The sequence below is a fragment of the Vulpes vulpes genome, chromosome 8 (assembly GCF_048418805.1).
Source record: "Vulpes vulpes isolate BD-2025 chromosome 8, VulVul3, whole genome shotgun sequence".
Lineage (NCBI taxonomy): Eukaryota > Metazoa > Chordata > Mammalia > Carnivora > Canidae > Vulpes > Vulpes vulpes.
Window position 1 is genome coordinate 90,872,479 of NC_132787.1, and position 24,350 is coordinate 90,896,828.

Here is a 24,350-nt window from a genome sequence, read left to right on the forward strand (position 1 = left end):
TCTGCTTGGGCCATCTACTCACTGGTCTGGCCTGCCTGGCCTCAGGGATACAGGGGTTTGGAGGCTGGACCGGCCTCATAGAGGGGTTTCTGCTTTCCCAGTGTTCCCAAATGGTGTTGAGACCCAGCAGAGCACAGCAGGGCACAGCCAGCTGCAGACAAGCCAGGGGAGAAAGAGCAGCCTCTCCCTGGGGCCCAAATGCTCCCCGTGCCCCTCCCATGGTATTCAGACACCTAGTACCCTCCTGCAGCTCCAAGCCGGTCCTCCCCACCACCCAGTACATGCCCTCCCTCCCCATAATATTAACAAGAACTACCATTTATTGAGAGCCCAGTACACACCAGGCCTCATGCTGGGCATTTTCTATGTTGTCTGATTGTGCCTTTACAATAATTTTAAGACCAGGTCGAATTAGCTCCATTTGACAGATGAGGAAATTGAGGAAGACCGAGTCAGTAACGTACCCAAGATGACACCACTAATGTGGCAGATTTGAATTCAGGTGTGTGGGACTGCAGAGACCATGGTTTTAACATACTCTGTGGCCTCTGTGGCCAACTCCCATATGAAAATTAGCTAATTCCAATATGACCTCAGCCCTGGTCTCTCACAGGAAGAGCAACACTGTGTCCTGGGGCACATCTGTGGCTGAAGCACAGCCTTAACTACAAGGCGGCTCCAAGGGTGGGGCTTCAGGCTCTGGGCTGGTCACAGGGGAGATATTTTTGTACTCTGAAGGCACCACCAAACCACAGAGTAGGCTCCCTGCCCATTGGTCTGTCAGGTTGGCTCAGCCATGTGGATGGTCCTGGAACTATGACTGGAGTCTTGTGACAGCCCAGGGGTCCAGAGGAGATAAGTGTCCTCCCCAGCCAGGAAGGCTCATGGTCTCTACCCATCCCCTGTGGCTCCTCTTCACCAGAACCAGCTGGGCCTCCCCCAAAGGCACAGCTGGTGGCAAGTCTGGGGTACCTCCTACTGCTCTGGTGTAGGCCACCCCTCCTCTGGGCCTACTCAGGGAGGTTAATTTGAAGAATAGAGAAAAAGAGGATGAAAGGCTGTAGTATCAAAGCCTCTGTAATATCCCCAGCCAGAGCAGTTCGGACATCAAGAACAAACAGACTGGCAGAAGGAAGCCAGGTCTGGGGCAGGAGATTTATTTGCTCTGCAGCTCAGTAGCATGAGACACCAGGACACAGGCGGAGCCTCCTCACAGCCCGCATCTGCCCAGAGAGCAGGGCAGTCCAGATGCCCAGCTGGATGGAAGGGAGAAGGTAATGATGGCCGGTGGTGCCAGCCTCCGGGGAGGGGGTGGTGTGAGCCAGCGCCCCCTGCCAAGGGCGTTCACACGATGCCTTCAAAGCCCTGTAGGCCACACTTCTTGCCGGCCACCTGGCACCCAAACCTCAAAGCCTCCTGCATAGTCTTCCCTGTAGGGACAAATAGCTGGATTAGCGTGGTCTCTGGGTAGGGGCAGGCCTCAGGCCCGCGCTTCCTGCCGGGGTACTCACCCTGGGACAGGCTGAATATGACTGAGGCGTTGAAGGTGTCTCCGGCCCCCAGAGTATCCACCACCCGGGGTGGAGGGAAAGCATCTGAGTGCAGCAGCCGCCCGTCAGGACCCAGGGCATCAGCGCCTTCCTCAGCCCAGGCGCAGATAAGTGTAGCCCTGCAAGGCCTTCCATTCAGCTGGGTTGTCAGCTCGCACCTGGCCCCCAGTCTCACCCCCTCCCCAGGGCGGCTCCCCCCCCCAGTCTCACCCCCTCCCCAGGGCAGCCCCCCACCTGGCCCCAGTCTCACCCCCTCCCCAGGGCAGCCCCCCCACCTGGCCCCAGTCTCACCCCTTTCCCAGGGCAGCACCCCCCCACCTGGCTCCCAGTCTCACCCCTTCCCCAGGGCAGCCCCCCCACCTGGCCCCAGTCTCACCCCCTCCCCAGGGCAGCCCCCCCACCTGGCCCCAGTCTCACCCCCTCCCCAGGGCAGCCCCCCCACCTGGCCCCAGTCTCACCCCCTCCCCAGGGCAGCCCCCCCCACCTGGCCCCCAGTCTCACCCCCTCCCTAGGGCAGCCCCCCCACTTGGCCCCAGTCTCACCCCTTCCCCAGGGCAGCACCCCCCCCACCTGGCTCCCAGTCTCACCCCCTCCCCAGGGCAGCCCCCCCCATCTGGCCCCAGTCTCACCCCCTCCCCAGGGCAGCCCCCCCACCTGGCCCCAGTCTCACCCCCTCCCCAGGGCAGCCCCCCCACCTGGCCCCAGTCTCACCCCTTTCCCAGGGCAGCACCCCCCCACCTGGCTCCCAGTCTCACCCCTTCCCCAGGGCAGCCCCCCCACCTGGCCCCAGTCTCACCCCCTCCCCAGGGCAGCCCCCCCACCTGGCCCCAGTCTCACCCCCTCCCCAGGGCAGCCCCCCCACCTGGCCCCAGTCTCACCCCCTCCCCAGGGCAGCCCCCCCCACCTGGCCCCCAGTCTCACCCCCTCCCTAGGGCAGCCCCCCCACTTGGCCCCAGTCTCACCCCTTCCCCAGGGCAGCACCCCCCCCACCTGGCTCCCAGTCTCACCCCCTCCCCAGGGCAGCCCCCCCCATCTGGCCCCAGTCTCACCCCCTCCCCAGGGCAGCCCCCCCACCTGGCCCCAGTCTCACCCCCTCCCCAGGGCAGCTCCCCCGCCCCCACCCCCGCCCCCGCCCCCACCCCTACCCCCACCCCCAGGGCTCACTCATTCTCCAGACCCAAAGCCTCCTCCGGGCTTCCCTTGCTCACCCTTTCCTCACACGGCCGTACAAACCCCTCAGGGCCTCCACTGCTGACCGGTACCCTAAGTGCCTGGCCACATCTTTGCTGACAAACACCTGTGGGCAGTGGAAAGGAGGCTGTGGGTCACTCTGACCTAGTCCCAGCTCAGGCACCACCAGTGGCCTAGCGCTGCCACTCCTCCAACATGGCGCCTAAATCCCCAACGTAGCATCTCACTGTCCCACAGGAATGCGTTTTCATACTTGCTCAAGATGTGCGGGGATACAGCCCTTTGTAAATTGTGACACAAAGTCCCTGGTTTATTTGGTCTAAGATCAACGAATTTCCTGCAATTGAAAACCCAGAGCGAGCCTTGGGCGCCATCTTGCGGTGAAAGCGACCACTGCCAAGTTACACCTCGGGAGCTCAGGAGCCTTTTGCTTTGTTTTGGTTTCCTAATACAACTCTGCCCTCTGGGTCTAGTTTCTTCACCTTTAAAACAAAGAGGGTGGGGGCTGTAGAGCTTACTCAACACCAGTTACACGTTAAGAGCTGCCAGAGAGAGTTTTGTTAAAAAAATACTTCAGCCAAGCTCCACCCCCAACCATCAAATAAAAACCCAGGGTGTGGCTCAGGCATCCACACCTTCCGGCAGCCACAGTGGAGGCCCAGCCAGCTTGGGCTATGATGCTGGGATTGTCATTCAGATTTCATTTCTATCCCAGCACTACCCAAATTTACCTTATGCGAGTCCCCAACCTATCCTCCGTCACCCCTCAGTGGCTCCCCCAGCCTGCCAGAGCTGGAGGACACCTGGGAGAACTGTCCCATTCCCTCACTTGATGGAGCAATCGGGGGTGGGAGATGCGGGGGAGGCGGTGAGGAGGCCCAGGGAGGAGGTACTCCCATGCAGGGTGCTCTGTCGCTGGCTCTAGTAGCCCTCTGGCCATTCTCATACTTATGCACCCACTGGGATGGAGAAATTTTGCTTCATGGCCACCACGGGAGTCCAAAACTGGGGTCCTGCCTCTTTGCCCCCCCCCCCCAATGCCATCAAGGCATTCCAGGTATGGTAGGCATTCCAGGTAACCAAGGGAATGCTTGGTTCCCTTTAAGACCCAAATGAGCTGGGACGCCTGGGTGGCTTAATGGCTGAGCATCTGCCTTCGGCGCTCTGGTCATGATTCCGGAGTCCCAGGATGGAGTCCCACATTGGGTTCCCTGCAGGGAGCCTGCTTCTCCCTCTGCCTATGTCTCTGCCTCTCTCTGTATTTCTCATGAATAAATAAAATCTTAAAAAAAAAAAAAAAAAGACCCAAATGAGCTGGATGTGGCAAGGGGAAGCTGCAGGGCCACTCACCACATCTCCATAGCCAAACAGCTGGAACAACTCCTCTCGGGTCTTCTCCACCTCCACAGATACTTGGATCTTCTGACCTGGAGGCTGCGTGGCATTGTGCCGTTCTATCCGCTGCAGCATCTTTACCTGCTCAGATGCGTTCCGGCCCTGGGGTGGGGGTGGGGGGGTAGGGCAACTCAGGACCTGCAGGGCAGTGCCCAGCTGCTTCTGGCTCCTTCTTCCCTCCCCACTGGAACTCTGGGTGAGGGGGGACAGGAGCAGAGGTAGGCTGGGCTGGAACTCCATTCTAAGTTTCATAATTCTAGGGCAGTCATGGACCTTGGAGACCTTATTGACCGTCTTCCCCCCATTTCACCGATGAGGAGACAAAGGAGTAAAAAAGAGACTCTCCTAAGGACCTATGCTGAATTAAATGACAAGGCTAGGATTAGAACTCAGGACTTCTCCGAGTGTGGAAGAGGTGGGCAGCCTGTAACACGGAAAGCATGGGTCTTTGCCTGGACCAGCATACTGCTCCTGGTGCCTACATCCTGCTGTGTGAACTGGGGTAAGGTGCTTTCTGAAAACACAGAAAGATGCAGAGGGAATGGATGGGGGGACGGGGGCTGTTGCAGGAGTCATTTACCTGGAAAGTACTTCCTGGCTCAAAAAAGTTAAGAAGCCAGAATACATGGAGGGGCTGGCAGGTTGAACCCCTCAAAGCATAGGTAGGGTGGCAACTTGCCTCGATGTGGATCCACTTGAACCGGGTCAGATCAACCTTATCAAAGTCTGTAGCAGACACATCTGGCAGGTTCCTAAGTCATGGACAGAAAGCACAGAAAAGAGGCATGGTGAGGCAAGCCAGGGCCAGCATCTCTAACTGGCTGCTGGGGCCCCTATACCTAGTGCTGCCTGCAGCATGGCCAGGAGCTGGATCCGCAACACAGCCTTCCGAGGCTCAGCTCCAGGAGAGGCCCTGTTTCAGGCTAAACTCTTGACCATTCCTTGCCCTACCCAGCTCCATCCAGAGAGGGGACTGGAGGCAGTCTGCTAGGGTGCCCTTCGGGTATTGTCCAAGGGTAAACTCAACTGCAGCTTGTGTCAAGAGGCCAGTTGAGTGTGCCTTGGAGACCACATCTCCCAGGAATACTCTAAGAGCACCAGGGACTACAATTCCCAGAATTCCCCCCTTGCCAGCAGCACACGCAGCTCCCAGCATGCAGTGGCCCAGTGAACTACAAAGGCCATGGCTGCTCTGGGTCTGGTCCTGTTCACTTCTGGCGTCTCAGCAGTGATGGCACCGCTGTTCTAGTGTTGGCAGCTCCATGTTGCAACCCTGAGGTCAAGGTTGGTGCTTGAGGTTGAGTTTATGTTTGGCTGACTTAGGTGGAGCCCCAGGAAGCGTCTGCCTTGACCAGAGACCTACACCTAACCTATGCCCTCCCCTCCACATTCTGTAGCTGAATCTATCTAATTAACTAGCTGTGTACCTGGGCCTTTCTGAGGCTGCTTCTCCATTGGTAAGTGGATCCAAACCCACCAGACTGCTGCAGTTAGAGGTAATGTGTGTGGATATGTCTGCACTGAGGCCAGTGGGCAACAAATGTTTCTCCTCTGAGCTCCTCTCCTCTTCCTGTGAATACCATGTGGTGTCCTTGATCAAAGTTGCTACAGATTGATTGTTGCTTAATGGGCAGATGACTAGAATCGCCCAAGGTGAAGGTCACTGCCAGCACATATGCCCACTGACTTATTCACTGGGACACGGGGAGCTCAGAGACACTGGCCATAAGGCTTGTCCTAGGACAGTTGCCCCCTCTCCCCAGGTCCTGGAGTCATGCTGGGCGATAGGGACACCCTAAACCCCAGGGCCGCTGGGTGTGGACCACCACAGCCCTAACACAGTACCTGGAACACACTAGGTTCTTAGTAAACTACATGTCTGAGATTCTTCAGGAGGGAATCTGGGAGAGATGAGAAAAGTGGGGGTCCACAGGGCCTCTCCCTAGTAGCTTGGGACTTTAGATTCCTTCCCCCCAGTTAACATGGCATCTGATGGCCCAATGTTCCCTCTGCCTTGGCAATGGCTGTGAGTTGTATGTGGCATTTGGCCTGGCTTCATTGTGCAGGGACCTTCATGGTGGGCTCATCTCTTTTGACCACCCAAACCCAGCTCTTTGGTGCCATGCTGCAGGCTGGCAACTCTGGGGCTGACCCTGGAAATCCAATGAATGGATCCCCTTTAGGGCTTAAGATGGTTTGAATCACAAAATCACATCTCCCATCCATCCCTCTCTCCTCAGAACAATTTCCCCACACCCACACCCAGGCTTCTGATTGACCAATTATGGAGGAATCACACGATGAATTATGTTTTGGACAGGCTTGCCTGCCCGTGGTGTTGACCAAGGCCAAGTCACCAGGCAGAGCAAAGCACATCCCTTCCCACCTCACTTCTCCCTAATTGAAAACAATTGAGAAGTCACAGTTTGGCATGGGGACAATTTCTGGCACAAAGAGAGAGGCGCAGAGAGCGGGCAGTTGGGATGCCCACGTGGCGAGGGAGGGAACTGATTGGTGGGCTGTGCCAGGGTGAGGCCAGGGGGCCTTACGTGTCGTAGAGCACAATGGTGCGGGAGCCATTGGAGTTGTTGACGATGCAGCAAGAACAAGGGGTTTCCCCTTTGCCCTGCCAGGCCACCTGAGACACATCCACGCCCCGCTGCCTGAAGTCAGCCACCAGGAAGCTTGGGGTGGAGTCCGAGCCAAGGGGAGGGCAAGGAGACACAGATTAGAGCCTACAAGGGGCCTGGACCTCTTGCAGGGAGTGGCAGGGGTGGTGGAGCACGTGGCCTCCGAGAGAAGAAGGGTCCTGTTCTGGGAGTTAGTGATGGTGGCAGTGGCTGGCAAGGCACAGACAGAGGTACAAACCTGTAGGCATGTAGGATGGTGCGGCTACCACTGGCCTCGTTGATGATGACCGTGGAGATGGGGACAGAGCCCGTGGTCTGAAAGACTGTGTAGTGTAGGTCCACGGAATAGCGGCGGAAGTCATCCAGGACAAAACTGCCAGGATGGAGTATCCCCGGGGGGAGGTACGGTTCGACAAAGGTTTGGGGATATGAGGGCAGGTGGCAGGGGCCGCTAGGGACCCTGGATGCAAGTGGAGGGGGCTAGGAAGGAACTGGAAACCACCACACTGTCCCAGGCTGTGCAAGGGGGCAGGAGAGGCAGGAGAGGGAGGGGTGTAAAGCCTGGAACTCAGTGAGAAAACCACTAAGGGACATTTCTTTTAGATCCTGATTGAAGTAACCTCCAACCCCAAACCTGTCTTTCAGTCTGACTCAAGCCAGAAAAGATGTGTTTAAGTTCATAAAACTTAAGTTCATGGGACGCCTGGGTGGCTCAGCGGTTGAGCATCTGCCTTTGGCTCAGGGTGTGATCCCGGAGTCCCGGGATCGAGTCCTGCATCGGGCTCCCTGCATGGAGCCTGCTTCTCCCTTTGCCTACGTCTCTGCCTCTCTCTCTCTCTCTCTCATGAATAAATAAGTAAAAACTTAAAAAAAAAAAAAAAAAACTTAAGTTCATAAAACCAGATGGGCTAGATCTGAGGCCTAGAGCATGAACCCTGTTTGAACAGAGCAGGTGAGGGCACTGTGGCCTGTCTCATGCAAAGCCCAGGCATAATTAATAATTACCAAGTGGTACTTTGCTCCCCAGCTGCCCTCTACACACTCATCCTCACTCTTCTTTCTGAATTCCCTTGCCCTGCTAATGTGGTTCGACACCCACCTACACCATGCCCAACCAGGAAGTGGTCCTGCCTTGGTGGGCCACTCATTGCCCTCTTGTCTCATGGCAAGGTGAACCCTCCAGCCAGTGAGCTGGCTCTCAGCGTCTGATGCTCCCTAGAGTGGGCCTGAATCCCTTCTGATCAGAGTGAGCAGGAGATAGCCCCTCGGGGATACTGCACACAAAGAACACCCCACATTTTCTGGCCCTCTCTGAAAACAGTGTCCTGTGACCACTAGTCCAGCCACTATCCTGACCTTTCTCACTATGGCTGGGCCCCACTTTTGGCAACACCAAAGCTGGACAGTACAAGTTGGGTCATCTCTCCTCATCTTACACCTCGAGGATCCTTTATCCACTAACGTGACCAAAACATGCAAACTGTGGCCTGGTTTTCCAAATGACTTTTTGTACCCACAGTGCCCGGCACATGGTAGGTATTCATTAAATGTTTGTTGAACACAGGGGGAGAATGTGGAATGGTGCACTTCTCAGCATTATTGTTCCATGAAGATGAGCCCACTACCCAAAGCAAGAGCAGCAGTCTTGCCTCTTATGGCCACTGATGAAAGTTAGCAAGTGACCAGCTGTTGGCTCCGGGTCCCTCTGTCCCACCTCACAGGGCAGGCCCTTTCCCCCTCATCTGTTCTGTGCCAGTTCACTGAGAAAGGGAATCTGGCTGCAGCTCAGGGGGCTGGGCTTTGGCAGCAGCCCCCCTGAAACCAGGGTTCAAAGGGCTATGCTTCACAGACCAGCAACCTGGCAGCCTGCCCTACTGCCCACAGTGGGCAAAGTGTGGGCCTCACCTCCCGATAAGTGTTTGCTGAATTGGCAGTGCCAGGGGTCAAAGGGCTTTTGGGTCCCTACAGCAGCTAACACAGAGAAAGTGTGTGGGTCACCATGGGCTGCAGCCTCACAGCTGGTGAGCTGAGGCCTAGGTCTGGGCCCAGCTTTAGCATGTGACTTCGGAGCGGTTGCGTCCTCAGGCAGGGTGTTCTTGTTACTTCAGTTAACAAGAGGGATGCAAGCACAGGCTCTGTCCCCTCAACTGGGAAAGAAACTATGGGCCTGAACCCTAGGACCATGGATGCTGGACATCCTTGAGGGAGGGTGGGTACAGCATGTCCCTGACTGCCTTCTGCTGCCAGCATAGCCAGGACCACAGGGAATCGAGAAGGGCAAGGTCATATCCACCGCAGAGTCTGTCGGAAGCAAGGAAGGTGGGAAGCTGAGCGGGCTCCAGGGAGTGGCCAAGGAGAGGCTGTGGAAAGGAAGGCTTTAACAGGAGAGCATTAACACCTGAGCTGCAGATGAGCCACACTCGGGAGGGTCCAGGATGCTGGTGCTCCGCTCTGTCCCGCTGCCTCCCACCTAGTTCTGGTGGCCACAAACCATTTCCGATAGCTTGCCCCCCACCCAGGGTTAAGACTGCCTTCTTTTCCACCCACCCTCTGGGCAGGCCTTCCAGCTCCCTCCTCCACTCACTCGGCAACGTGGCCCGGGGCCATCGAGCCCATGAAGGCACAGGGGGCTCCCAGCAGGGATAGAACAGTGCAGGAGTTGGATGCGTTGCCTCCACGCTGCCATCTCTGGGACAAGCACCTGCAAAACACGTGGAGGGTTCCTGCAGCTCCAGCAGGCTGGCGCCGGGGTCAGCAAGGCCCGCCACAGGGCCCAGGATGGGGAAAAGCTGGCAGATCTTCCTCAGAAAGTGTCTAACCAGCCTTCCCACTTTCACTCATTCAGGTCCATCCCAAAGGAGGGCTCCAGGGTGGATGACCTCGTTCTCAGTCACAGTGACCCACCCCTCCCAGGAGCCGCTGCGCCCTGATTGCTGGAGAACTTCCAGCACCTCTTCCCAAATGTGTCAAATCTGCTAACTGCTCTGCCCTTGGGGGAATCCACTTCAATAATAACTCAGGGTAAAATGAGTAAGTCAGGGTGCCAACCTGGACATTGAGGTCATTTAAGTGGGGGCGGGGGGAGTAACTTATAAGATATGAAAGGTTAAAAAGATTATTGGATGAAGACCAATTTCTCTCCATTTTTGTTTCCCCTTTCTTTCAGCTTTATTGAAATATAACTGGCATATGACATTCTGTAACATGATTTGAAATGAGCACATATCACATAATGATTACCACAGTAAGGTTAGTTAACACGGCATCTCATTACATAATTATCTTTTTTTAAAAAAATATTTTATTTATTTATTTGAGCGAAAGAACACAAGCAGGGGGAGCGGTACGCAGAGGGAGAGGGAGAAGCAGGCTTCCCATTGAGCAGGGAGCTGGGGATGTGGGGCTTGAACCCAGGACCCTGGGATCACGACCTGCGCCAAAGGTAGACACTTAACCAACTGAGCAATCCAGGCGCCCCACCTTTTCTCTTTCTTTAGTTTTTCTCCATCTTTACTGAAAATCTAACTAAGGTGTATGCTGAGGAGACTAACTGAAGATGCACTTGAAGGACCTCATCGCCATCAACAATGAAGTATCAATGACTTATGCACATCAAAGCACTTTAATGATTTCTCCCTGTGCCCCAACAGTGCAGGCTGCTACTTCCATGCTTCCAGTTCCAAAAAGAGTAACAGTAGCCGCTTACAATAAGAACCACCAATTAGGGGGATCCCTGGGTGGCTCAACGGTTTGGTGCCTGCCTTTGGCCCAGGGCGCGATCCTGGAGTCCCCAGATCAAGTCCCACATCGGGCTCCCGGCATGGAGCCCGCTTCTCTCTCTGCCTCTCTCTCTCTGTGTATGTTTATCATAAATAAATAAATAAATAAATCTTTAAAAAGAAACCACTAATTAAGAGAAATGAATGACGCAGAATGTTTAGGCTAAGGTATATTGGCACACAAAACTTAACCCTGAAGTTCCCTTCAGTCTTGGGAAAAGGGGTCCGTGATCTCATTAGGAAGGATACTACTCTGTAAAGGGTCAAACAGTTCTCAAGCTATGAGCTTTAGAGAAATTTTTGGGCAGATTAGAACGGGGGAGTCTTGTGGGATTTGACTGACTCAGGATCACACCAATAGTTAGTGACAAAGCTGCTATCAGAAACCGGGTGGCCTGACTCCCAAATCACTGCAATGTACTCTGTAGTTTTGAATGGAAGTAATTAGGTGCCAGCTTGGATGAGGTTTTGAAGAAAGGGTATACACTTTTACCTTGTGGAAATCCTTCAAAGTCACACTGATACCCAACTTCCTGTGCAGAAATGCTCTGCTGAGGGACGCCTGGGTGGCTCAGCAGCTGAGCATCTGCCTTTGGCTCAAGGCGTGATCCGGGAATCCTGGGATCAAGTCCCACATCAGGCTCCCTGCAGGGAGCTTACTTCTCCATCTGCCTATGTCCCTGCCTCTCTCTGTCTCTCTCTCTCTCAGGAATAAATAAATAAAATCTGAAATAAGAAAGAAAAGAAAAGAAAAGAAAAGAAAAGAAAAGAAAAGAAAAGAAAAGAAAAGAAAAGAAAAGAAAAGAGAAAAGAAAGGAAAGGAAAGGAAAGGAAAGGAAAAGAAAGAAGAAAGAAAAAAGAAGAAAGAAAGAAAAAAAGAAAGAAAGAAAAAAAGAGAAAGAAAGAAAGAAGAAAGAAAAGAAGAAAAGAAAAGAAAAGAAAAGAAAAGAAAAGCTCTGCTGAGCATGAGGATGCTTTCTGGAAGGCTCTTCTCAGCCTGGACTCTGGGAGGCAGGGACATAATTCAGGGCTCTGGCCAAGTTCCAGGTGGCAGCTCCTGAGGGTCCCCAGATGCCTGTGGAGCACAGAGAGCCTGGGACAGGTGGGACTGAAATGCCTGGGAAGGACTGGGACCCCACTTGGGCTTGCTCATCTGGGAGACACAAGCGTCCAGGAGGTGGGTCAGGGGTGGGCCCACAAGAGAGAGAGAAGAGGAGGGAGGGAGACAGAGACAGAGACAGAGAGACCCTATAGACAACCCACACTGCTCTGCAGAGGAGTAAAACCATGGGTCTGGGGAGGAGGGGGTGCACCCTGAGAGCAGGGGGCATGGAGAACATGAGGAGGATCTTTTGAGAGAGGTGCCTGAGTGCCCACCTTCAGAATGAGCCCATCCTAGTGGGAGCTAGCAGAATCTCTGAGCCTCTCTTAACTGAGCTTTGTATGCAAGCTCAAAGAGAATGGGACTGCAGCTCTTGTTGGAAGCAGCACTCCAGGTCTTCCCCGGGACCCCAGTCCTTGGAAGACCTGTGGCCCTGGAACCCACCCTGTTCTCTTGAGAGGAGGTCTAACTTCTAACCGTGCAGCACAAGGTGGGGTGGTTGACCTGGCTAGGCCTACAAAGTGGCATCCCCTTGTGCCCCTCCCCCACTGCCCTCCCGCACCCCCCTCCCCCCCCCAAGGGCTCTAAGCTCTAGCAAACAAAGCAGCCCAAAGCAAAGGGCCAACTCCATGAGATGGGCAGTGGCAAAGGGAGAAGCAGCACAGGAGACGATAGAGGGCTGGAGCACTAGATTCCTAGGAATTATAATTACTGCTCTGCCACTCATTAACTATGTGGCCTTACAATAATTATTTAATTCCTCCACCTAGGGAGCTGCTTCCTTATCTATAAAGAGAGGATTTGATTAATCCTTACACATTTCCCATGGCCTGCTGTAAGGAAAGTATGTAATGATGCATGTGACAGTGCTGGGGGGGGACCCAGAGCCTGGAGAATACCAGTTCTCTCCCTTCAATTAGAAGAGGGAAACTGGGTATTCATGGCTATGAGCGCTATAGTGTCTTCTTGGAATTAAACCCTGAACTAGACAGAACCTTTTAGCCAGACAGTCCTTGGCTGAGACAACTGACAGCCAAAGACCAATTCTTGTTATTCAAAGCACCAGACCAGACCAAGAGAAAGTTACAGGTTCCGTGCCACAGAAATGCCCTCCTGGGATTGCAGTGCAGCAGTGAGGTTCTTACCAAAACCAAATAGAAGAGCCAATGAGCGACTCTTCAACTTCTACCAGACAACCAAGAAGTATGTTGTTCGCTGATTTTTGTAAAAGACTTCTGGTAAACTCCTTTTGGAATTGAGCACCAGGGCAAAGTTGGTCATGGCATAGGCACCAGCTCTATCCATAACCCACAGCATTTCCAAACTTGCCTCTAGTGCCAGCAAGCCCAGAAGCTCAAATACCACTGTTTTAAGTGTTTGTTTTTTTTTTAAGATTTTTATTTATTTATTCATGAGAGACAGTCAGAGAGAGAGAGAGAGAGAGAGAGAGAGAGGCAGAGACACAGGCAGAGGGAGAAGCAGGCTCCATGCAGGGAGCCTGACATGGGACTCGATCCCAGGACTCCAGGATCACACCCTGAGCTGAAGGCTGCACTAAACTGCTGAGCCACCGGGGCTGCCCTGTTTTAAGTGTTCTTTTTGTTTGTTTGTTTTTTGTTTTAAGTATTCTTACACTCTAACTGCACATACTTATTATTGTAAGCTACCTCAAAATTTATTTTAAAAACAGATGAGATATACGTGGTAGATAAATTAGAAGTAAATGCTGGTGAAAGGCAAGTGCATAGGTATTTTTGTTAAAAAGAAAGAAGCTGGAGGCGCCTGGGTGGTTCAGTGGGTTGAACGTCTGCTTTTGCCTGGGGTCCTGGGATCCAGCCCCATGCGGGGAAATCCCTGCTCAGCGGGGAGCCTGCTTCTCCCTCTCCCCTCTGGTCTGCTCTCTTTCGCTCTTCCTCTCTCAAATACATAAAATATTAAAAGAAGAGAGAAGAAAAAAGCTGGCCCTGCACCTTACTAGTTGCATGCCCTTGGATAAATCACTTGATCTCGAAGAGTCTCTAAAGGCGACAATGATTCCTGAAACGGGAATTGGCGAACACAGTGCTATCCAAAGCCGGGTCTTATAATTAACGGCCTCAGTTCTTCCCCTGGGTCCTCCGGGGCTGAGGGCACGGGACACCAGCTCCCGAGGCTGGATTCTCACTGCGGGCCCCTGGCCCCGCGGACCTGGGGTCTTGGCTGCCGGGCTCAAACGCGGGGCCGCAGCGGCCCCTGGGATCTCCGAGGGGCCCGGGCGCCCCTACCTGCTGTCCGTGTCCTCCTCCGGGTACTTGTCCACCACACTGATGATGTCCAGCACCACCAGCCCCACGCAGAGGATCTGCTTGTCTTCCATGGGGCTGCTCCCAGAGCCTTCTGCCCGCCTGGCTGACTGGGCTCCTCCTGGGCTCTGCCTCTTATCCCGGAGGATCGGGTCCCCTCTCCAGAGGGTGATTTGGCTCCTCCTCTGCGTCCCGAGCTCCTCCCCCAGGGAGCCTCCTGCAGCCAGGCGGGGCAGGTCCCTTGCTCCCCAAGCCCACCGATTCAATTGGGAGCCTGGGAGCGCAGACCCCGAGGCCTTGGTCCCCGACTTCCCCTTAGCAGGTAGCGTGGCCTTGCAGATGGCAACGCCTCCCACTTCCCGGCCTGTTTCCTCACTTGTCAGATAGACTAGGAGCTAATGCAAATCTCTCTAAAGCGTACCTAGGCAATCTTCTGAAAGCAAAAGACGTGAGCACAAAGGCGCCCCGTGCCCCTCCCTCTCCGGCACGGGCGGCTCGCGCTGCAGACCCGCCGCGAGGTTGAGCCGGGCCTCGCCGCTGCGGCCTGAACCCTCCGTCCCTGCAGCGCTCGAGCTGTCGCGGCGGCTGCGCCCGCCCCCGAGGCCGCGCCAATCCCAGCTCGAGGGAGCTGCGGGGCCTCTAGGTGAGCGGCGGCAGTCACGTGACGGGAGTCGGGGGGACCTAGCGCCCCCTGGCGGACGGCGGCGGAACCGGGGTTCGGTGGAGGAGCGCGGGGCCGCTGCGCCTCTCTCCGCGGGCGCGTGCAGAGGAAGTGCGCGCGGAGCCCCAGGGCCGGGGGTGGGGGCGACCAGGGTGGGAAACCCAGGGCTCCCCCCCTCACCCCGTCCCATCTGTACTTATGTGTACCCTTGAACACATACTGGAGCAGACGGTTTGTTTTGTTTTGTTTTGTTTTTTAGAAAAACCAAGTGTCTTTATTCCTGAATAGTTTGGTACGGCGGTGGGGGCCAGAGCCCCTCGGGAGAGCCCTGCCTCGGGCTAGAGACCGGCTGGAGGAGCTGCGAGGGTGCGAGGATCGGCTCCCCAGCCGTCTGGGCCCTGCAGGGCGAGCAAGCCAAAAGTCTGGACGTGGGGATCCCAGAGTCTCCGACCCGGGGCGCTCAGGCCGTGGCGAGGAGAGTGCTCTGGGCGCCTGCGCGGCACAGGTACTGGACGGCTCGCCTGGGGCTGGGGGGCCAGGACGGAGCCCCGCCGCCCCCGCTGGCTCTTTGGCCGGCGGCGTAGACACTTCGGGCTGGTCATGCCCAGCCGTCTGTCTACACCTGTTCTAGCTCCAAGTCCCCGTAGAGCAGGGCTCCGCTGAAGATGGTGAGCGGCTCCTCCGAGTGCGCCAGCTGCCCCATGACCAGGTCGATGCAGACCGTGTCTCCAGCCTGCAGCGGCAGGATGAGGCTGAAGACGCCCAGGGCTCCGGGGCTCGGCTGGCTCTCTGCTATGGGCTTATTCTCCAGGCCCTCAGGTTCATAGCCACCAGAGTCTATGCGGGCCACGCCCAGGTTGGAGCGGGACAGCACGGCCTCCACTTTCTCGTGCCGGTGCCCAGTTAGCACCGCGCTCAGCAAGTAGCGGCCGGCCAGTGGTGCTGTGAACACGCCTGGGGACGGAGAATGGCAGTCAGGAGGGGCCTGGGAGGTGTTAGGGAGCCCATCCAGAACTCCTGGACTAAGCAGAGACCTCCAGGGTCTTTTCACCTGTCTTCCACTAGAATGTAAGTTCCACCAAGATAATTTGGCGCCTTGTTCATTACAACATCCCCAGGCCCCCAACAAAGAGCTGTTGAACAGAAGCACTCCTCCCCCAAAACCCCTTTCCCTTAGCCCAAGCTGTGGTGAGAATGAATAAATGAAGATAAAAGGGGTCTCCCCAAACCAGAGCATGAAAAGATACCCCTTGCCCGAGGGGGCAAGAATGAGAACACGTCACCACATGGCTTTGTGCTGGCTTGCCCCACGGCCCAGCCAGCCTGCTTCCAGGCTTACCAGTCTCTGGATCATAGTAGCCCCCATCGTTGAGCAGGACTCTGTCAAAGGGCACTGTGCCTGGTTCAGACCGTGGCAAACTCAAGGCAGCTGAAAAGGCCACCCGGGGCACAAAGGGTGCTGGTGCCCCCTCCACTCCTGGGTAGGGATAAGGTGGGGGTCAGAGTAGAGACTCAGTGCAGAGCTGCCTGGTCTCCATCCCCTCCTGGGTCTCTCCCTCCAGGGCTGCCTGAGGCCTTCTGCCCTCCATCCAACCCCTCATTCCAGTTTTCCTCCCTCCGACACCCCAGATGGGAGGAACTTACCCTGCTCTCCTTGGGGACCTGTGGGAAGAGGAAAGGGAGTGGTGAGATGTGGGGCAGCTCTCACTAAGTCACTCAGCAAATATCAGCTGAGTCTCTCGCTGTCCTAGGTGTCATACAGACTCCAAAGCAGGAATGGGGGTATCAAGAAAAGGAGGAATAAGGTCCTTTCAGTTCAACTCGTCCCCAGCCTTTCACACCCTACATATCCCTGTGAGCTCAGCCTTAGTCTGAGCAGGAAGTACAGCAGGAAGGTTACCACATTGAACCGGCCCATATAGTGACTGTGCCAGTCCCTCATCACTGTCAGCCACGTAGGACCCCTCACTCCTTGCCCCTTTCCTCCTTTCTCTTTCAAGTTCAGAATGGAACGAATGTCAAGCCTAGGGCTGCTAGAGGTGTGGGGGAGCCCTGACTGCAGTAGGGATCTCAGCCCACATACCTGGTGGCCCGATGGGCCCTCTTTGTCCATCCTTGCCTGGAGGTCCTGAAGGTCCAGCAGGGCCTGGGGGTCCCTGTATCCCAGGAGGCCCTGGGGGCCCGGCCTCACCCGGGGGCCCTACGGTGATAAAATTAAGTTGAAGGGAAGCCATAAAAACAGTTTCCAAAGGACAAAGAAGGTTGTGGCTCCATGGGCAGGTGCATGGGGCCCCTTTGCTGCCCATGCTGGATACCTGGCTGGCAGGGCAGCACCCCACCCCTAACCACTGTCCTGTCTGAGCTGCCAAGGAAGAGTGGGGAGCTAGGAGCTTGGATCATCTCTTGTGGACACACCAACCCCTGGGACAGTGGTGGGCCTGCAATTCATGCTGGGTAGAATAAGGAGAAAGTATATAAGGTTATGGCTGGCTGTTGTGGAGGGGGAGAGGAAAAAGAAAGGACCAGAAAGGGGTCCCTCCACCTCCCACTGCACCAGTACCCCCTCACCAGTGAGGTCCTTCAGACTGAGCTGGTGAAGCTGGTCCTCCAGGAGCAGCACGGAGCTGTTAAGGGCACTGAGCCGCCTGCCCAGGCCCGCCTGCCCTCCCAGCAGCTTCTCTAGCAAGGCTGCCTGTGTCTGGCTGGTGCTGTTGGTTTCCCGTAGCCCAGCCCAGAGCCCAGCTACATGTCTGGAAAGGCCCTCTCGTAGGCCCTGCAGTCCCCCAGCCACCGTGTCCAACCGCTCACAGACTCCTTCAAGGCGGCCCAATCGCCCCTCTAGGCTGGGGCACTGGCCAGCCTGTGCCTGTCCCTCTTCCAGGCCTCGGAAGCGCTCCTCACTCTCCGTAGCATGCTCTGTGGCCTCTTGCTGCAGCCTGTTAATCTCCGAGATGATACGGTCCTTGGTGGCTCCAAGGTCAGCCAGATCGGCACCCTGGCCCTCCACAGTGGTCTGGAGCTCATGCAGTGAGTCATTGAGAGAGCTGAAGGTGAGAATAACCTCAGAGAGCTCTCCTTGCAGGGCCTGTAGGGCTGAGCCAGAGCTCCCCCCAAACACACTGAAGCCATCCAGAGGCCCTCTGCTTGGTCCCCCAACACCTGGGCCAGCCCCAGGGCCCCGTGGGGGGAGCAGGGGGCAAGAGCAGCGCTCCACACCATCCCGAAGGCGGCCCAGCTCCTCCTGGACACCACCACAGGCCCCACAGCCCTCATCCCCGCGGGCCTGCAGTAGTCCCTCCAGTTGGCCCAGCCGTGCTGCTGTGAGATTCAGCTGCAGTGCAAACTCTGCAAGTGTCTCGTCCTGCGCGTCAACACGACCCTGGAGCTGGCCCACGACCCCTTGCAGTCTCTCCAGTGCAGCCTGCTGGGCCTCCCCGGCTGCTCCCACCTTGTGCAGGCCTGAGCCCACCAGACGCAGCTGCCCCTCGCTGTCTAGCACCCTGCGCTCCAAGGCACTGAGGATCTCACTGACCTGGGAGTCCTGCTCCCCGGGGGCCCCAGAGCAGAGCTGCCCACATGCCTGCACAGCCCCTGCCACCTGCTCTTCCAGCAGATCCAGCCGCCCACCCAGCTCCCTGCTCACATTGGCCAGTAGTCCCTCCAGCCTTTCTAGTCGGCCCCGGGCAGCAGGCAGCCAGTGGCCCAGGCCCCCAGGACGCCCAGGCCAACCCTCTTCCTGTTCCTCTGAGGGGCCCAGAGTGGAGTTGAATTGGTCCTCCAGGCGAGAAAGGCGGGACGCTAAGCTGGTGTAGCCTGGGGGGTGGCCCCCCTGCCCAGCCGCTCCCCCCAGCTCGGTGCCTCGCCGCCCGCTCAGCACTGTCACGGAGCCGGCCACTACATCCAGCCTCCGCTCCAGCTCGGCTAGCCGCCGGCCCAGCTCCGGAGGACAGCACTCCTGAAGGGGCCTGCGGCCCACAGCCTGCCCGGGGAGCTGCCGCTGCCGCTCTTCCACGGAGGCCAGGAGCTTCTCCAGTGCCCGCAGCCGCTCGCGATCCTCCTGCTGCTGCCGGCGGAAGCCATCGAGCCCCGCCAGGCACACGGAGCAGGACTCCTGCAGCCGCCGCTCCAGTTCCCGCAGCAGCTCCTCACTGTGGCCCGGAGGGGCCGGGGCGGGGTCCAGGGCCCGGCTACCGCCACTGCCACTGCCACCGCCACCTCCGGTGTGATGGTTGTTGAGATGGCCCAGCTCCTGGTCATGGGTGGAGACACGGTTGTCCAGGAGCTGCAGCTGCTGCTGGATCTCACTGAGGGTTTCGTGCACGCCAGGACGGGCAGCTGCATCTGCCGGCTGCTGCCTCCCGTTGAAGGCCGTCTCCACGGCCCTCTGGACGTCTTCCGCCAGGCGCCCACTCAGTCCCTGCAGGACACCTCGGAGGCCCTGCAGCTCCTTTGTCAGGCTCTGCACCTGCTCCTCCAGCTGTTGTACCTTCTCTGAGTCCCCAGGACCTGGCAGAGAGGGGAAGGCATCAGACAGAGTGGCTGGACCTCAGAACTCAGTGAGCCCTCCTTGCAGGGCCTGTAGGCCTCCTAGGCCCTGCTCTCCCCAGCTCCGACACAAGGTCCTAGCTGATTTGGCCACTGTTAGCTGGGTAATTTGGGCAAAGACAAGACAGGGGGAACCTCCATTTACTAAATGCCTCTAGGCCAAAATTGTACCATGGCTTTCCCTCCCTTACAACAAACTCCACTGGACAGATATCACAGCGTTTCCCATTTTGTTGACTGTGAGAAAGAAAACCAGAGGAGATTAGGGAACTTGGCCACAGATTACAAGTTTCATAAGTGGCAGAGACAAGTTTCAAACCCAGCTCATCCATCTGACCAGCAAGTCTACTGTCCAGAGTAGGTCTCAGAAGTTGTTTGCTTATCTGTGAAATGGGAGTATGGGGAGGCACAGTGGACCCCACAACAGTGGCTATTCCTGAGCAACATCTCTCCATAACACCACAGGGACAGACAAGGTTCCACGGGAAGGCTGCAGAGTCTCGAGTTGGATAGTGGGAGAGTCAGCCAGAAGTTCCTGTTTCCATCATTACAGCATGACTATCTCCCTGGCAGACAAACACAGCACATCCGCAGTGCCCAGGGCGCGTACACGCAGGAAGGCCATGGGGACTGCTGCATTCTGGGACCTGCAGTCTCCAGAGGCCCCTGAGGGGCCTGGGACCTGTAGTTGAGTGCAGTGCATTCTAGGACTTGTAGTCTGAACTGTCTAATCCCTTGGTGACCAAACTTCTCGAAGGAATTCCCCCTTCCTCCTGCAGCCGTTCTCAAGTAGGAAGTATCTCAGCCACATGTGGGCGTGTGTGAGCAGATTCTCTTGCTCTGCCTTCTTTTTCTCTTGATCTCTCGCAATCTCGGTTTCTATCTGACTCACACATTCGCACACACACACACACACACACACACACACACATTCACACACATGCGCAGGCAGAGAATCTCAGGGATCTCACTTACTCCCTTCTGTCCCCTTCTTCTGACTGGGAGCATGGAGTTTTTCCCTCAGCAGCCTGGCCCCTCATTTTCCAGCCAGCACCAGCTCCCACTTCTCCCCCCAGAGGCTCCCCTACTCACCTTCCCCGCCTAGTCCACTCAGGTGGCTTCCTGCGCTGGAGCCAGAGAGGTTGGGGCGGGCGGGCCGGGGCCGGGGCCGTGGGGTGGTAGGTGCAGGACCCAGCGCTGGGGCGGGACCCTCAGCACAGTCATCGCCCCCATACCCCTGACAGCACCTCCACTCCATATCCGACACAGTCTTGTAGGCCACTCGGTAGCGAGGGCGGAGGAAGCTGCGGTACCTGGGAGAGGCAGAGGAGGCTTCTTTACTCCTCCCTGTTCTGTCAGTGGCCCTGCGTCCTGTCCTTGGAGATGGGCAGCTGCTGGTGGTGGACCCTCAGGCTGGATCACCCTTACCACCCCCTTACCAGCATGTGGCTGTGCTCAGTTGACAGCTGTCAGCTTGCTGGCCAAGGGCCAAAATCCTATTCTTCCTCCCCCGTCCTATGCTGGAGCCTTGAACTCCTCATCCTGAGCCTGACTCTGCCCAGAGAAGGCATCTGGGGGCTGACAGGGTGGTCTGGTAACTTTGCTCTCAGTATCCACCCCCAACTGTTGCCTCAGTGTCTTCCCAAAATGGGTCTGACAGAAGCCCCCAGTCCTGCCCCTTGGTACCTGCTTTGTACAAATTCCCCAAATTGGCTGCCCTCCTTCTGGCCTAGCCCAGCCCCCACCAAGTACCCATTCCCTAGTGCCAGGGCTCACATGATGCTGCGGGGACACTGGGGCTGGCCCCAGCCACAGGGCTGGTAGTCAGGCTTGACGAAGGTCTCCACTCCATCCTCAAGGACACAGCTCACTGTCCGGGTCACCACATAGGCACACCAGTTCCTGTAGGCACAACCCCAGCTGGGCCCAAAGGCCAGAGACACAAGCCCCAGAGGAGGGCCAGGGGCTACCAGAGAGGCTGAGGGAAGGTCAAAGGATGAAGGGCCCCTGGGGACCAGTAGGAGCCAGGGCTTTGGCAGGGGCAGCTCCCCCCACGCTTTCCTGTGCAGTAGGAGTCAGTAAAGACTTTTCAAGACAGCGAGACAAGGCATAAAATGGAAAACCACAACTGCAAGAAGTTGATCCTCACGGCTGCAGGGTCCTGGGGAGCCTCTGAATTCACACATTCATTCATGTCCTTTTCTGTGTCAATCCCCAGCTTGGCGTGGCCTTATGAGCCAGCTGGCTGGGTCCCTCTGGTGATCCCCTGGATGCTGGCTTCCACCCACCCCTCAGGGGAGAGGCCAGGGCAGGCAGGGGTCCAGCTCAGGGTTAAGTAGAGAATAAGCCATTGATGAGCCCTGCCCACTTTGGGGTTTGCGTTCTACACTCTTGGCCCCATTCATGCTGGCCTTTGATCTGTGTCCGGCTGGAGAGCCCAAAGGAACAGAGCAGGAACGGTGTCAGAAAGAATCACAAATTACTGAATGGGGCCAGGAAGCCCTAGGAAGGGATAAAGGTCTGCCGGAGAACACCAGGCTGGTACTTAGCTGGCAGCTTGCAGGAAGGCCTGGCCCATGCCCCTCAGGTTCGTTTCCCTGGGCACCTAGCTACAGGTCCCACTGAGGTTAGAGGGGGACCGATCTATTTAGGGGGCCCTAGAAATGCTCTGCAGGAAGGTGAGCTTGTGCGGAGCCACCTGATGGATGGGCTTCTTCTCCCCCTCTTCCCTGCATTAGGGCATACAGCCCCAGGGGAGGGTAGCCAAGGCGGAGGCTGGGACACCCACCTTCTGACCCACCCTTCCCACCCACATCCAGCCCTGGGCTGGGACCCAGGCTCTTACCTGTGGCGGCTGGCAGGCCGGGGAGCGCTCTGGGCCTGGGGTTCCCCAGGACTGAGAGCCCCACCGCCCCCCGTGTAGAGGCTATAACCACGAGGAGGGTAGCTAGCTGCCCCCACGGCTGTGGTCAGCAGGCAGCAGAGGTAGCAGCTCCAGAGCGTGCTGGGGGCCATGGTAGGGGTGCTCGGCCGTGGCCCTCAGAGGCACATCCCGGCCCGGCCGCTGGCGCCTCTGTGTGGAGCAGGGGATGCCGCTGCTCCAAGGGACGGCGCTGGCCGGGGGTCCTGTCCCCAGCTTCCTTCGGCAGCCCCCAGCCACACGCCTCCTGCCTCCTTCTCGGCAGCCTGGCCTGACCCCTCTCCCCCTCCTCTTTCCTCCTCAGGCTCCTGTCCCTCCCTCAGTTCCTTCCGCTCTCCTATTCTCTGCTTCTGAGGGGGGTTTGTTCTCTGTGCCCCCTGGCCTTCTGTGCCTGGTCCCTGCCCCTCTCAGATGCTGCTTCCTAGGCCTCCGCCCCCCCTCGCCCCAGCAGGCCCTCCTCTGGCTTCCCTATCTGTTTTCCCCAATGACCGGATCCTGGAGGTGACAGGGCTTTGCCCCTGTGGCTGTTGAGAGGCGCAAGAGTGGCTGTGGGGCGGGCCCTGGCCTCCCGCCTCCCTCTCTCGCTCACTCCCTTCCCCCCTGTCTGGCTGGCGGTCCAGCCTCCCCCCTTCCTCCCCCCACCTCTCCAACCATCGTGCGCCACATCTGCTTCTTGTTAACTCCGGGAAAGAGAGGAAAAAAAAGGAAAAACAGAGAAATGCGGAGTTGCCGCCAGGCTTGGGGCCAGCCTCTCAGACGGGCCACATGGAGTGGAGCCGGGGCCAGAGCTGGGGAGGAGGCCCAGGGCTGGTCGCTGAGACAGGGAACGGGAGCTGGAGCCACAGCTCCCCTGGGGCTAGGGCAAGCCTCTCCTGAGAGAGAAGACCCGAGAATGGAGCCAGGAGGGGAGAGGAGGAAGGGAGGACTGTAAAAGGGAGAATGAACTCTGGAGGGCTCAGCAGGACGTCACTCATCATTTAGTCCAGTTGCCTCCTTTTACAGATGTGAATAACGAGGCCCAAAGCTGGAAGGTAACCTGTAGGGGCAAGGCAAGAGTGGGGCTCTGATTAGAATCTACATACCTGGGTTGGTGACTTGGGACAAAGAATGAGAGGGGAGAGGGCTACTGGGCCAGAGAGGAAGAGGAAAGACTCCACTGAGGCAGGCAGGAAATTGAGGGACACCAGAAGAAGAAGAAACGAATCTGGAAATGAGGGTGCAGCCTTCTGTCATGCTTGGAGAGAACACAGGAAAAGAGGATAAAGACTCATTCTCAAAAAACCAAACAAATATGGATCTCAGGCTTGCTTGTCGTGGTGAAGGCCAGGCCATAAAGAAGGGGAGGGGAAGGGGAGAGGCAAACTGGGTGGTATCTAGATGTATGGAGCCCAGAGGAAGTCCCTCCCCAGCCTGGAGGCAAGCCTGAGAGCCTGTGGAGCAGGCGAGGAGCTCAGTCACACTCAGCCACCAGCCTGAGCGGAAAGCTCCTGTTGAGAGGAGTCCGAAAGTGTCAGCTGGCCCCTCTTCACCATCTGGCCTCTGCACTGTGCTAGGGCCCAGGTGTCCTTGTGTGGTGGGGCTGTTGCTTGCAAGAGCAAAGCAGAAGTAGCAGACAGAAGGGAGGTGAGCGAGCCATGGGTAGGCATTGTGGAGGCGCCCAGGTGGCAAAGGCACGTGTAGGACTCTGTTAGGAGCACCTGGGGCTGCTGGACACAGGCACTGAAACACAGAACCAACACAAAGCAGGACAGACAGCGTGCCAAGGGGGCCAGACAAATGGATGATGTGTTCTGGGGAAGGGGAGGGGAAAGGCAGCTGGATGCTCCGGGGAGTCAGAGTTGAGCCGTTGGAAGAGAGAGAGAGAGAGAGAGAGAGAGAGAGGCAGAACAGTGTTGGGGAAAGAAAGTGAAAAACAGAGATGGGGGAGGGGAGAGACTACAGGCTGGAGAAAGAGGCCTGCCTCAGTTTCCTCATTGCTCAACATGGGAATCATAACAGCACCCTCCTTCCTAGGTTTGGGAGGATTAAGTGAATACATGTAAAGCATTTAAAATAGCACCTGGCACATGGTAAATGCTCAGTAAAAGTTAGCTGTTGTGTCAGGAAGTCAGAGAAGCTGATTGTGGAAAAATTGGGACAGGCCCAAATGACTGGTTAAGAGCTTGGATTACAAGCTTTTCAGTAGGAGCTCGATATGCCTGCAGAAAGAAGACATGGCAGGCAAGAGCAATGTGCAGGGTTTTAGGCCCATGGACACTGGTTCCAGCTCCTCCTCTAAGTACTGTTATCACTTGG

General features: G+C 56.8%; 2 protein-coding genes across 5 annotated transcripts; both read right to left on the reverse strand.

Moving 5' to 3' along the window:
* Positions 1-1,141: 1,141 nt before the first annotated feature.
* Positions 1,142-14,561, reverse strand: KHK (ketohexokinase). 4 transcript variants are annotated; one of them, XM_025983904.2, is made up of 9 exons: positions 13,912-14,561; positions 9,351-9,467; positions 7,005-7,139; positions 6,686-6,820; positions 4,816-4,888; positions 4,092-4,238; positions 2,759-2,847; positions 1,512-1,669; positions 1,142-1,430 (listed from the first exon to the last, which is right to left on the reverse strand). In XM_025983904.2, the coding sequence occupies exons 1-9, from the start codon at positions 14,001-14,003 to the stop codon at positions 1,345-1,347; spliced, it is 1,032 nt and encodes a 343-aa protein (XP_025839689.1). In that variant the 5' UTR covers positions 14,004-14,561; the 3' UTR covers positions 1,142-1,344. The 4 variants fall into 4 exon arrangements, with proteins under 4 accessions (XP_025839689.1, XP_025839691.1, XP_025839692.1 ...); XM_025983906.2 differs by lacking the exon at positions 7,005-7,139; XM_025983907.2 differs by lacking the exon at positions 6,686-6,820.
* Positions 14,562-14,822: 261 nt separating this feature from the next.
* EMILIN1 (elastin microfibril interfacer 1) lies at positions 14,823-22,730 on the reverse strand. The gene is made up of 8 exons (XM_025983948.2): positions 21,981-22,730; positions 20,912-21,037; positions 20,228-20,448; positions 17,159-19,096; positions 16,674-16,790; positions 16,235-16,252; positions 15,930-16,067; positions 14,823-15,544 (listed from the first exon to the last, which is right to left on the reverse strand). Exons 1-8 carry the CDS (start codon positions 22,148-22,150, stop codon positions 15,207-15,209), a joined length of 3,066 nt encoding a protein of 1,021 aa, XP_025839733.1. The 5' UTR covers positions 22,151-22,730; the 3' UTR covers positions 14,823-15,206.
* Positions 22,731-24,350: the final 1,620 nt, after the last annotated feature.